We start from the raw sequence: 15,014 nt of genomic DNA, 5'->3' as shown, positions 1-15,014 counted from the left end.
TAGGTTGGGAGCTGCCATTTTGGTGAGGGAGGTGCGTCATCTGCACGACTTATCATGTTGCTTACTGGTGACCACTAAGGTCTTTGGGCACCATACCAGTTTACTTGTACAAGTATGGTGAATAAAACAGGCAGATACTTATATATAATGTGTGTATATAGTGTAATAATACCACAAACAGTATTGTTGGAGGAGAAATATTAGTGCGTCTGGCCTTGAGGGCGGCCATCACCAGCTGACTGTGTGAGTAGCTACGTCTTTGTGCCTTTATTCACCATACAAGCTTAGATGTACAGAACAAAACAAACAAAACATGCATACTTATATATAACGTCTGTATATAAACGCAAAAACAGTATGGTGCGTGGAGAATGGTGGCAAGTCAGGTGAGGTGAGGGAGGGAGGGAGGGAGTGGCAGCCACCGCCACAGGTTGCCACTGCCACTCAGCATACCAACTTAGTGGTTCGTTATAGTGAAGATGAGTGTAGACACTTATATTTTTTTTTTTTTTTTTGAGATATATACAAGAGTTGTTACATTCTTGTACAGCCACTAGTACGCATAGCGTTTCGGGCAGGTCCCTGGAATACGATCCCCTGCCGCGAAGAATCGTTTTTTCATCCAAGTACACATTTTACTGTTGCGTTAAACAGAGGCTACAGTTAAGGAATTGCGCCCAGTAAATCCTCCCCGGCCAGGATACGAACCCATGACATAGCGCTCGCAGAACGCCAGGCGAGTGTCTTACCACTACACCACGGAGACTGTTTATACAACGTATACTATATATAACGTCTGTATATAGTGAATAAAAGCAAAAACAGTATGGTGGGAGGAGAATGTGGACGAGTGAGGTGTTGAGGGAGTGAGTGGCAGCGAGTGGCTGGCTGTGTGTGGTGGTCACTCCTCGTTACTTTTTGACTCATAATAGCAACTTAGTGGTTCGTTATGGTGAACAAAACATGCAGGTACTTATATATAACCTGTGTATATAGTGTAATAACCGACAAAGTATTTGTTCACTGTTTGATGAACATAATTGAATCAACAATATGCACACCATATTTTTGAGTACAGCAATGATTCACTCATTTTATTATATAAATATATCACACTACACACTATTGAATAATATTACAGCAAAAAACTATGAAAAATCAGAGACATTGAAATAATTAGGTAATTATCTCTTTGTGGCAACTCCAGCCTGACAGCTTGCGAGCAACAGACCGTCTGGGAGGCACGCTGAGTCAGCACCTGTTTTTTGCCAGACTTCCCCGCCCTATAGTGGGCAATATATGCCGCTTACGATTTTTTTTTATTTTTCCCATGAACAGTGAACACAAATTAACAGGTTTAGAAGAATTTTTTTTTTTTTTTTTTTTTTTTTTTTATGCCTGTGGGTGATACATGCTAAATAGCCAGGCGCCATTTAAGGGTTAAACAAGAACAACATCATTTATGTGCATTGTCGGAGGTATCCGAGAATGTGCAAGAAGCAGAGCGACCCCACCATGTGGTGTTGACGTTACTCAAACGAGCGTTCGTCGTATAGGACGATTTGACGCCGATCGGGCTGTTCGTTACCCAAAATGTTCGCCTTTTGGGGCAATCGTTATGGGTGGTACCACTGTATTTAGTTTTTTGTGGGGGTTATTTTTTCTTGACTTCATTTCAACACATATTGACCTATAACTTTCACATATTTGAGTAGGAATGCCAAACAATGTTTAGTAAACATTCAATTAAATTAACGAATTAGAACTTCCTTTATTCATTGTCTATAACGTCAACTTCACTTATCTCTGAAACTAGAGTTTCAAATTTGAGAGGCTACTAAAATTTCAGTTTTTGACCGATTCTCACCATTTTAACGTATTGTGTGCTCAGCTATCTGTTCCACAATCCCTTCAGAATGGATTTTTCATGAACCCTATACATTTGGAGTTATAGTTCTTTTGGTCCAAATTTGGCGCATATTTCAAATGCTATATTGACCGTTTTTTTACAGTAAACTATTCTGAAAACCTATATTCTAATTTGATGAAAATGAAGATCATATGTTATTCTGAGAGAATAACACCACTAAATGAACAATTGGGGATAGTTTATATTTTTTATTCTGATTTTAAAAGCTGAAGTTTTCAGTATTCAATTTTAAAATTATTTTTGATTCTCTTGTTTTTTAAGTTACATTATGATAAGTTAGACAAAGTTGGAGCATTTGTCTAGCTGATTATGCATAGAAGATTAAAAAGTGCTTGTGTAAGTTTTAAAAACTTGAGTTATGTTAAATTGTATATGTATGTTTTGCATGATTTAAGGGTTAATCCTTAAACTGCGCAAAACTGCATATGACGTTTTGAGTAACGGATGCAAAAGTGCACATCACTGCATATACAGTTTTCGATATAGATACACGGATACACGGGGTTCACATCGCCTTCCTCTGGGCTCTTGTAAACAGAAGCCATTTAAAAAAAAAAATCATGGGCAACATTCCCGGGTGTGAGAGCCTCAGTACTGAGTGTGCCACCAAGGCTGGAGCATGCAGCATGAGCTCACAGCATTGCTATTCAGCTTGTGACCACAGCATCGCCTAAAAATGCCAAAAATATATGTAACTGGTATTATTTAGCGATGATAGTATTACAGAAGATCCCTGACTGTGATATATATGACCAGGATTCTGATAATAATAGGATTGGTGTGATAATTTGTGCTGTGCTGTGGGAGGAGTAATGTTGAGGGTGGGAGTGCTGTAGTGTAGTCTGCTGAATCTGTGTGGCCACCTGTTGCTCTTTGCACTTACTATACCAGCTTAGTGGTTCGCTATGGTGAACAAAACATGCAGCTACTTATATATATATATATATACAGTGGTACCTCACATATCGAATTTAATCCGTTCCATGTTCGTCATGTGAAACGGACGTCATACAAAACGAGTGTCCCCCATGTAACCAGTGTGATGCACTGTGTTTATTGTGAAATTTCCCTAGTGTGCATGACATCAAATGTTCCCCAAAATATAATTTTTCTTTGTAAAATGATAAATTACCGTCCCTGAACATGTCTATGTAAAAATAATTACCAAATTCCACTTACTTTGGCTGTGAGGGCGTGAACAAGGTGCGCTGTGACGTCATCAGGGGCTGGTCGCCCGTGTGTAAAGCTCCCAGACACGGTCGCGCAGGCCATTCAAGCACCGCGTGTTGCCACAAATATATTTGAAAATATTTTTTCTATGCATTTCCAATGCGGTTTTATTTGTTTCTTTTATCGTATATGATGCATATTTGTGACCTTTACAATATGTATAGAGTAGAATGTTCATAATTTTCCATAAAACTGTGATACATGTGTCAGTAATGTGTCCACAATAAATGTTTATTGTCACAATATTACGTGGTAAAAATTCACTAATATTACAATATGTACAGTTTCACATACTATTTACACAGTAACACACTGTATTACACACTCAGTACTTTGGAGTGCCACACCGACGATTAAGCCAGTTGTTGGCTGCTGCATGGATGATGTGTGAACACGGTCTGATCAAGCCCAGATGGGTGGGAAAAAATTGATTCATTCCTTTGTATTGCAAAATATTTCATGTATCAATCAGCAAGTTAATATTTTCTCAATAATATTTTAGAGATGTGTTTTGATTTACCCTGAACAGTGCAGGTAATGTATTTTTAATGTTACAATACACGCTGTGGCGGCCATGCCATAACAATGGCGATCGAGCCTTGTCACTGAGAGCTAGCCAAGACAAAATATTTTGAGCTCACCTATTCTCTGCTGACGATAAAATATACATTTGCAGAGACTAATATGTAGCTTTTGTTGAAAAAAAACAATTAATATCTTGTAATACTATAATAAAATTGGTAAATTGACTTACTTTTAATGAAGCTGAAGATTACGAAGCTGTGAAGATTACGTCATCCTCTGCAGCGCTTGTTTTATATTGTTTATATTGTATACAGGGTACATACTGTATGTACACTTATTTTCAGGCATATTTTAATAGAGTATCCTTCTGTTTCTTGATGTCACTTACTGTACTTTTCCCGATGTTAAACTCTGCTGCTGCTCGTGCATGAGAATATCCTTTATCAAGTTTCTTAATTAACTCCAGCTTCTGTGCAACCGTCAGGCGCATCCTTTGGGTAACTTTTGGCATTTTGTAAATTAAAAAGAAGATCACAATTACAGTACAGTAATATCCTTCACAATTGAAGCTAGCCGCGCGAGTTCAGAGTAAACAATGGGAACACATGGCCCGGCGGAGTACATTCTAGGTCCGTGGGAAAAAAAATACCTAGTGCCTATACTATAGAAGGTATTCAATAATAAAACAAAGACTTTTGCTTAATAAAAACTGTTTCAAAATATTTTATTAATAATAATTTACAATTTTCTTCATTAAAGTGAATCATTTTAAAAGAAAATTAAGATGTAATATATGACTCTGGACGATCCAGGTCGGTGGCCGGGTCGCCATGTGAGGGGACGCTGATGCCACAACAAACCCAATACCGACCGCAGACCGGTATAGCAGGCTCCAGATACCGGTCGTTAATACCGGCAGATCGGTATAAAAGAGGCCGTTAAATTGAGTGGATACTGTAGTCCATGGTACACAGCGCGACTTTGCTCTCCTTGCACCAGCTACAGATAGATTTTTGTTTCCTGTTTCATCGTTCTGTGTGCTTGCAAATAACGCACTCGCGTGCACCCTTGGCTTTAGTACTTGTAGGTGGTATGTAACCAAGCTTGTAAAGCATAAAGTAGTATTGAAACGATTATAGGAAAAGCTCAATTTGTAAGGTAGTCTTGAAAAGATCGCTTTGTAAGGTCCCACACAGGAAGAGATTCAGCTAGCCTCAAACAGTGTCCATCAGTCAGGAAGAGATTCAGCTAGCCTCAAAGAGTGTCCATCAGTCAGGAAAAGATTCAGGTATTCTTGAAAATATCAATGAACACCACCACCATGGAAGCCGCTAACACTGTTAATCTATGCTACTTGTATCAGATGCATCATCACTGAACGCAGAAAACGATTCATCTATGTATCATCTATATACATTAGAGATGGCAAGGGTGGGGCTCAGAGCTACACCTGGATACGCTCGCTGTATCATCCTCATAGGTGCTGTATCACTGGCATCCGACCGTTGTGTTAAGCCCTTATTGCACCTAGCTTCACCAATGTTATGACCCTTATGTTCTTCAAACAATAGGATCTGAATTGCACTGACTGAGCACAGTCTTTCAACACCGTGTGGGACAGGTGTTTGAGAGCCAGAGGCACGTGTGCCACAAATGGTTGCTCACGCACTACTAACCCAGCCAGCAGCCCTTGTCTTTCATATTCGTTATAGCAAAAGGTTCGGTCAGTGTTTGTTGGGTAGGCTGCTCCATTATGGCAATCTTTCTTTGTTTCAAATGTGTTCCATTTGTTTTGTATTTGTCACTTACGTCTTAATAATGGAGCAGCCTACCCGACAAACACTGAACGAACCTTTATGACATTTGTCCATTTTTCAAATTGTTTCAACAGTTCTTTTATTTTTCGTTTTTTTTTTTTTTTTTTTTTTTTAAAGAAACATGGAGCAGCCGACCTGTAGACCACCGAACGAACCTTTTTGACATTTGTACTGGTTTTCAAAATTCTTCATTTTTTTTATTATTTACGTTTTTTGTATGTAAGAAACATGGAGCAGCCTACCTGCCGACCACCGACCGAACCTTTTGCTATAAGACAAATGAAAAATAAATATTGAACACATTTGAAGAAAGGAAAATGTCATAATGGTTTATTCAGTGTATGTAAGGTAGGCTTCTCCATTATTGAGACACAAATGACAAATAAAAAACAAATGGAACACATTTGAAACAAAGAAAGATTGTTATAATGGAGCAGCCTACCTGCCGAACACCGAACAAACTTTTTTGACATTTGTTGTATATCAGACATTTCATTTCTTTTTCCTACAAAAACATCAATGCTTTGCAACATCTCAGCAGTCACCCTTTTATATCCCAGCATCATTAGCATCTTTAAAGAAGAACAACATAATTTATGTGCATCGTCGGAGGCGTCTAAGAATGTGCAAGAAACAGCGTGACCCCACCATGTGGTGTTGACGTTACTCAAACCAGCGTTCATCATACGGGACGATTTGACGCCGATCGGGCCGTTCATTACCCAAAATATTCGTCTTATACAATACAATACAATACAATTTTATTTAGGTAAGGTACATACATACAATAAATATTTACAAGGATTGTTTAACGTATAGGTATAGCTAGTACATACAATGCCTAAAGCCACTATTACGCAAAGCGTTTCGGGCATGATAAACTTAAATGACAAGCTTAATACTAATTGAGCATAATGAGTAGAATGAAAACAAGAAATGAAAACATAGATGAAAAAGCAGCACAAATACAATTATGTCGACAAACAGCGCTCTTTAAAGAAAAAAACAGACATTGGTTGACAATAGAAGGGTAAGGTAGGTTACAGGGAATTTATTAGGTATAGCTTCGCTTTTAACTTAAACTGGTTGAGAGAGGTACAGTCTTTAACATGGTTGGGAAGGTCATTCCACATTCTGGGCCCCTTGATTTGTAGAGCATTTCTAGTTTGATTAAGTCGTACTCTAGGAATATCAAAACTGTATTTATTTCTGGTGTGATGCTCATGGGTTCTGATACAACCTTCTATGAAGCTTTTGAGATCAGGATTGGCATTATAATTTAGCGTTTTATATATGTATAATACACATGAGAGAATGTACAGTGACTTAATGTCTAACATATTCAGAGATTTAAGTAGGGGTACCGAGTGATGTCTGGGGCCAGAATTGGATATTGTCCTAATAGCAGCTTTGTGTTGAGTAATTAGAGGACGTAAGTGATTTTGGGTAGTAGAGCCCCAAGCACAAATACCATAGTTGAGATATGGATAGATAAGGGAGTAATAGAGAGTCACCAGGGCAGGGCGTGGTACATAATATCTGATCTTAGAAAGAATGCCCACAGTTTTTGAAACTTTTTTTGATATGTTTAGAATGTGTCCCTGGAAATTAAGCTTGTGGTCAATGAGAATGCCAAGGAATTTGCCATCTAATTTGTTACAAATTTGGGTATTGTTTATTTTGAGATTAATTTGATTAGAGGATTTATTGCCAAACAGAATATAAAAGGTTTTGTCAATGTTAAGGGTGAGTTTGTTGGCAGTTAGCCACAGATGGACTTTATTTAGCTCAGTATTTACTGTGGCATTTAGAGCAAGGGGATCAGGACTGGAGTAAATGAAGGTTGTGTCGTCAGCAAATAGAATTGGTTTGAGGTGTTGGGAGGCATTTGGAAGGTCATTAATGTAGATGAGAAAGAGGAGAGGGCCAAGTATGCTGCCCTGGGGAATACCAATGTTGATGGGTAGGGTGGGAGAAATTGTATTATTCACAGAAACATATTGGAGCCTGTCAGTAAGGTAGGATTTGAGGTATTGTAGGGAGTGTCCTCTGACTCCATAATGATGTAATTTAAGAAGAAGGTTTTGGTGGTTGACAGTGTCAAAAGCTTTACGCAGGTCCACAAACAACCCAACAGAGAACTCATTTTTATCAAGAGCTGTATGAATCGAGTTAAGCATACTAATAAGTGCATCGTTAGTGCTTTTTTTGGGTCTGAAGCCATATTGGCAAGGGCTAAGTATATTGAGTTTGGCTAGATATGAGTAAAGCTGCTTATAGATTAGTTTTTCAAAAATTTTTGACAAGTTTGGCAGGATAGATATAGGTCTGTAGTTGTTAACATCTGTGAGATTACCACATTTGTGGACAGGCGTTACTCTCGCTTTTTTTAGAATATCTGGGAAGGTTTGGAGTTCAAGTGACTTTTCTTTTGGGGCAATCGTTATGTGAGGTACCACTGTATTTTTCTCTTTTTTTTTGAGATATATACAAGAGTTGTTACATTCTTGTACAGCCACTAGTACACGTAGCGTTTCGGGCAGGTCCTTGGAATACGATCCCCGCCGCGATGAATAGTTTTTTTCATCCAAGTACACATTTTACTGTTGCGTTAAACAGAGGCTACAGTTAAGGATTTGCGCCCAGTAAATCCTCCCCGGCCAGGATACGAACCCATGACATAGCGCTCGCTGAACGCCAGGCGAGTGTCTTACCACTACACCACGCAGACTTGCCAAATATAACATCTGTATATAGTGAATAAAAGCAAAAACAGTATGGTGGGAGCAGAATGTGGGCGAGTCAGGTGAGGGAGGGGGTGGCAACCAGTGGCAGGCTGGCTGGTGTTTGGTGGTCACTCCTTGCTGCTTTTGACTCAGTATACAAAATTAGTGGTTCGCTATAGTGAACAGAAATGTAGATACTTATATATAATGTGTATATATAGTGTAATAACACCAAAAGGAATATTGGGAGAAGCTATTTTGGTAAGGGAGGTGGCGACATCTGCATGACTTCACAGGCTGTGTAAGGGTGGCCACCATGCACTTTGGAAACTATATCAGCTTAGTTGAACAGATATGGTGAACAAAACATGTAGATACTTATATATAATGTGTGTATATAGTGTAATAACACCACAAATAGTATACTTGAAGGAGGAATGTCAGTGCATCTGGCCTTGAACCAGTGAGGAAGGGAGCAGCAATTGTGTGTAATTACCTAAGTGTAATTACCTAAGTGTAGTTACAGGATGAGAGCTACGCTCGTGGTGTCCCGTCTTCCCAGCACTCTTTGTCATATAACGCTTTGAAACTACTGACGGTCTTGGCCTCCACCACCTTCTCACTTAACTTGTTCCAACCGTCTACCACTCTATTTGCGAAGGTGAATTTTCTTATATTTCTTCGGCATCTGTGTTTAGCTAGTTTAAATCTATGACCTCTTGTTCTTGAAGTTCCAGGTCTCAGGAAGTCTTCCCTGTCGATTTTATCAATTCCTGTTACTATTTTGTACGTAGTGATCATATCACCTCTTTTTCTTCTGTCTTCTAGTTTTGGCATATTTAATGCTTCTAACCTCTCCTCGTAGCTCTTGCCCTTCAGTTCTGGGAGCCACTTAGTAGCATGTCTTTGCACCTTTTCCAGTTTGTTGATGTGCTTCTTAAGATATGGGCACCACACAACAGCTGCATATTCTAGCTTTGGCCTAACAAAAGTCATGAACAATTTCTTTAGTATATCGCCATCCATGTATTTAAATGCAATTCTGAAGTTAGAAAGCATTGCATATGCTCCTTGCACAATATTCTTTATGTGGTCCTCAGGTGATAGTTTTCTATCTAGAACCACTCCTAGATCTCTTTCTTTATCAGAATTCTTTAAAGATTTCTCACATAATATATAGGTTGTGTGGGGTCTATGTTCTCCTATTCCACATTCCATAACATGACATTTATTAACATTAAATTCCATTTGCCAAGTGGTGCTCCATATACTTATTTTGTCCAGGTCTTCTTGAAGGGCATGACAATCATCTAAATTTCTTATCCTTCCTATTATCTTAGCATCATCAGCAAACATGTTCATATAATTCTGTATACCAACTGGTAGATCATTTATGTACACAATAAACATCACTGGTGCAAGAACTGAACCCTGTGGTACTCCACTTGTGACATTTCTCCATTCCGATACATTGCCTCTGATTACTGCCCTCATTTTTCTATCAGTCAGAAAATTTTTCATCCATGATAGAAGCTTACCTGTCACCCTCTCCAATATTTTCCAGTTTCCAGAACAACCTCTTATGTGGAACTCTGTCGAAAGCCTTTTTTAGGTCCAGATAGATGCAGTCAACCCAGCCATCTCTTTCCTGTAATATCTCTGTGGCCCGATCATAGAAACTGAGTAAATTCGATACACAGGATCTTCCTGATCGAAAACCATACTGTCTGTCTGATATTATATCATTTCTCTCCAGGTATTCTACCCATTTAGTTTTGATTAGCTTTTCCAATACTTTCACTATTACACTTGTCAATGATACAGGTCTATAATTGAGGGGGTCTTCCCTGCTGCCACTTTTGTAGATTGGAACTATGTTAGCCTGTTTCCACACGTCTGCTACGATTCCTGTACACAGGGATGCCTGAAAGATCAGGTGAAGTGGAATGCTGAGCTCAGATGCACATTCTCTCAGAACCCATGGTGAAACGCCATCTGGGCCAGCTGCTTTGGTCCTCCCGAGCTCCTTTAGCATATTTTCCACTTCATCTCTAGACACCTCTATCCGCTCTATGTTGTTCTCTGGAATTCTTATTGTGTCTGGTTCTCTGAAGATTTCATTTTGTACAAACACACTTTGGAACTTTTCATTTAATGTTTCACACATTTCCTTTTCATTTTCCGTGAATCTGTTTCCCATTTTCAACCTCTGGATATTATCCTTTACCTGCAATTTGTTGTTTATGAATTTGTAGAATAGGCCCGGTTCTGTTTTACATTTATCTGCTATCCCTTTTTCAAAATTTCTTTCTGCCTCTCTCCTTACTGCTGTATAATTGTTTCTCGCATCTTTGTATTGCTGGTATGTTTGGGGGTTTGGCCTCTTCCTATACTGATTCCATTTTTGTGTCTTTTGGTCTCTTGCCCTCTCACAATTTCTGTCGAACCAATCCTGTTTTCTGGTCCTGCATCTCTGTTTTGGTATGAATGTTTGTGTGCCTTCCTCGTATAGTTTTAAAAATTTGGCATACATTTCATTTACTTCCCTGCCTAGCAACAATTCTGTCCAATTACACTCATTAAAAAAATTTCGAAGTTCCCCATAGTTGCCTCTCTTTAAATCGAGTTTATCAACTGTTTCAATGTCCCCATTTTCTTCTAGATGATATCTTAAAGCATATTTAATGTCTAACAGGACGTGATCACTCTTTCCCAAGGGAGGAAGGTACTGGATGTCAAAAATCTTCTTCTTTCCTGGTGAATACTAGATCCAGTACTGACGGTATATCTCCTTCCCTCATTCTTGTGGCTTGAAAAGAAACTTTGCCCATTTGTTTCTGCCTCGTGCGGGAATCGAACCCGCGCCACAGAATTACGAGTCCTGCGCGCTATCCACCAGGCTACGAGGCCCCTTTTTGAGGTGTGGCCACCTGTTACTGTCTGCCATCACAATACAAGCTTAGTGGTTTGTTATGGTGAACACAAATGTAGATACTTATATATAGCGTGCATATATAGTGCAATAACAGAAAAACAAGTTTTGGGAGAAGCCATTTTGGTGAGGGCGATTGCATCATCTTTTTGACTTATCATGATGAGTAAGGGTGGCCACTATGCACTTTGTACACTATGCCAGCTTAGATGAACAGTTATGGTGAACAAAACATGTAGATACTTATATATAATGTCTGTATTTAGTGAATAAAAAAAAAAAGTACTGTATGGTCTGAGGAGGATGTAGGTGAGTGAGGAATTTTTGAGGGAGTGGTAGTGAGTGGCTGGCTGGCCACTCCTTGTTGCTTTTTTACTCACAGTATCAACTTAGTGGTTCGTTATGGTGAATAAAACATGCAGATACATAAATATAACCTGTGTATATAGTGTAATAACTGCAAAAGTATTTGTTTATTGTTTTATGAACATAATAATTGAATCAATAATATGCACCCCATAATTTTGAGTACAACGATGATTCACACATTTAATTATATAAATATATCACACTACACACTATTGAATACTATTACTGCAAAAAAATAAGAAAAAATCAATCAGAGACAATGAAATATTTAGGTAATTATATCTTTGTGGCAACTGCCACCTGACAGCTGTGGCGGAGCAGAACTCCTCTGCGCTTGCTGAGTCAGCGCCTCTCTTTTGCCAGACTTCCCTGCCCTATTGCGGCCAGAATATACCCCTTATGATTTTTTTTCCTGTGATTAGGGAACACTAAATTAACAGGTTATAAGATTTTTTTATGCACCTGTGGGTGACAAAGGCCAAATAGCCCTTAGCAGCTTGGAGGTTAAAGGCTTCTTATATCGAGGCAGGTAAGCTAAGAGTAATGACTTGACCCAGTATTTTTACCAACAGTACTTAATATTTTGAACATGTACTAGGGGTATTTAGTTATTTAATGAACTGAAGTCCTAAGGATAGGTTGTTTTTCATGATGTTCTTGTTTGTTTTCAGGTGATTGCACTGTTGCCAGTAGAAGCACCACCTTAAGTCCCTTCACTCCTCTCTGCTCTATTGTATTGCTGCTGATTGTGCTTCAAGTGACTGCTGGATCTACACCTAATCTGTGCACTACCAGATGAATGTGCTGTGACCTCATCCAAAAGGATTTTATATATACCTTTTTTTTTTACCTTTCAACTATTTTTAAGCATATTGTTTTATTAAAGAATATATTCAAGAGTATCCTATATAACGTATTGTTGACAATTTTTCAATGCATATTTACTAAGGTAATGGAAATATCTCCGGGATAGCTGATAAAAACAGTTTGTATCATGCTACCTTATTGTAAGATAACAAGTTGTCTGTGACTATTTTTATTCAGGATTTTATATGTATTGCTATTGCATAAAAATATATATTCTTTTAAAGGTTCCTGAAAATCTTGACACAACTAAAGTATATTTTATATAATCATAGGTAGCACACCTGTACAGATTAGAATGATCAATATATATGAAGGTTTGTATTATGCCTATTCGTCCCACCTTCATTGACTCACATGAGCAGATATTTTTATGCCTTAGCTGAGCAGCACCGGAATATTTTGATGTAGGTCATTTATTAAATTCATTTATTAATAGAAAATACGCTAAATATTATATTTCATTTCTCTAACTGAATTTTTAGAGAAACTATTTACTTGTATAGAAATCCTTAATCATTTACTACACTTTTCTTGCAGACATTTATTTATCCTGAAATTTATCATTATAAAAAAACTAATCCGTTCCCTCATGTGGTAATGTACGTAGCTTATGTATATACCATACTGTATTATACACAAATAGTGATAAGATGGAACAATGGCTTAGGACATGACATATTCCGATCCATGTAAAAAATTAATCAAATATATAAAATAATATTAATCTATTGATAATATATAAATAAACAATGAAATTAGATTTTTATATATACTGTTTAAAACCATTAGAGCCCATTTTATAATTCACCATATACATATTTATACTGTACTTTATATTCTTAAGATATAGGCATCTGTTTCTTCCTAAAAATATTCAGTGAAGTCCTAATCATGTGGATAAATTAGCACCCGTGTTGGTAGGACTTCCATTTTAACCAAAATTTAAAAAAAATCCAATTAGCATAAATGATTACACCCATATGAGTATGCTCAGATTTTTAAAAACAGATGAAAAAGCACACATTTAATAAATTATTAAATCTTAATTTAATAAAATCTTAAGAGTGCAACTGACCCACTCAATCAATCAGTATCCTAAGCAATCAGCCTCACAATCTGAATCAATTTCTTCCAGTGCATATGGACTTCCATTAGGCCAAATTTAGTTACAGTGGGACTTTACTGTATTTGAATTTAACTTCAATTCATTGTGTTTGGTTAGATTTTTTTATTTTTATTATTACAGTTTGGTGTAGGATAAGGATTTAACTTATACTCATAGATAACCTTTTGTTATGGAAACGATTTATGCTGTGATCGATTTATTTTTTTAATTGATTAACTTTAAACAGGCAGTCGTGCTGGTACTTTTTCTGGAGCATTCCATAAACCATGCTCACACTGGACAAATCAAGTCACAGGACATAGGAAAGTGATGATATGTATCTCTAAATGTATTTCTACTTTAGCAAGAACTGACAGATGAGTATTATAACAAGCAAGTAACAACTGATTGGTGTCAATCATGACTAAGACACATGAGGTGAGAATAATGGCAATCTTGACTCATGCATGTGAGAACAGAACAATATCCCTCCTGAATGAGTCTACAGAGGATAAAGTATTGTTCCGCCTGACTTGTGTAAGTGAAGGCAAAACTACCCCTATTCTTACCATGCCACGTCAGGACAAAAAAGTACATCTCCAGATCTTACTAATCTGAAATAAGATAGACATATAGCATTTTCATCACCCCAGAAGTTTAGAAATAAGAAGTAATTTTTGTGGCCAACTGTGGGTAAGGACTAAAGGACTAAGAAATACCAGTACATTTTGTAGCGTCAGTGAGACAGGACCAATAAATGAAATTGTGATATCATCCAATTAAAATTGCAAAATATTTTTTTATGTCAATTGCTTCTCTTAACCACTGTGCTGCGCCAACCAAGAAAACTCGATTAGTGGAAAACTGCGCCAACCGAGAAAGCACATTTTGAATATTTCGTACCCATTCAAAACGCGTGCGCAGTAGGTTGTGTACGACATGGACTCTTGGGACCTCCAGTGAGAGGCAGCAATCTTGGAAAAAAAATCCCAGAATATCCTTGGGCTGCTGGCTGGGTTAGTACTGAGTGAACAACCATGGGTGACACACGAGCCTCTGGCTATCAAACGCCTGTCTGATGCAGTGTTGAAAGATCACTCTCTGTTGGTGAAATTCAGACCTTATTGTTTGAAGAACATAAGGATCATGATATTGATGAAGCTAGGTGCAATAAGGACCTATCACAAAGGTCGGATGCAAGTGATACAGCACCGATGAGGACGATACAGTAAGCATATCAAGATATAGCTCTGAGCACCTCCCTTGCTCACCCATGCCATCTCCAATTTATATAGATGATACATAGATGAATCTTTTTTTTGGGTTCAGTGATGATGCATCTGATACAAGTAGCATAGATGAACAGTGTTAGCTGCTTCCATCGTGGTGTTTTCCGTATTTTCAAGAATAGCTAAATCTCTTCCAGAATGGCTGAATCTCTTCCTGATTGACTGAATCTCTTCAAGAATGACTGAATCTCTTCTAGTGAGGGACTTTACAAAGTGATGTTTTC

At 37.9% G+C, this 15,014-nt stretch overlaps 1 protein-coding gene across 3 annotated transcripts in view; it reads left to right on the top strand.

The window, feature by feature from the left end:
* The window catches only part of LOC123760820 (uncharacterized), a 948,105-nt gene extending 934,949 nt beyond the window's left edge, over window positions 1-13,156 (top strand). For all 3 annotated transcript variants that reach the window (XM_069328212.1, XM_069328211.1, XM_069328210.1), the window contains one exon: window positions 12,201-13,156. In XM_069328212.1, coding sequence (XP_069184313.1) covers window positions 12,201-12,328 — 128 coding nt within the window. In that variant the 3' untranslated portion in view covers window positions 12,329-13,156. The remainder of the gene's footprint in view (window positions 1-12,200) is intronic.
* The last annotated feature ends 1,858 nt before the right edge of the window (window positions 13,157-15,014 follow it).

This window comes from Procambarus clarkii, chromosome 21 (assembly GCF_040958095.1).
Source record: "Procambarus clarkii isolate CNS0578487 chromosome 21, FALCON_Pclarkii_2.0, whole genome shotgun sequence".
NCBI lineage: Eukaryota > Metazoa > Arthropoda > Malacostraca > Decapoda > Cambaridae > Procambarus > Procambarus clarkii.
This window is presented reverse-complemented; position numbering and strand designations above follow the sequence as displayed.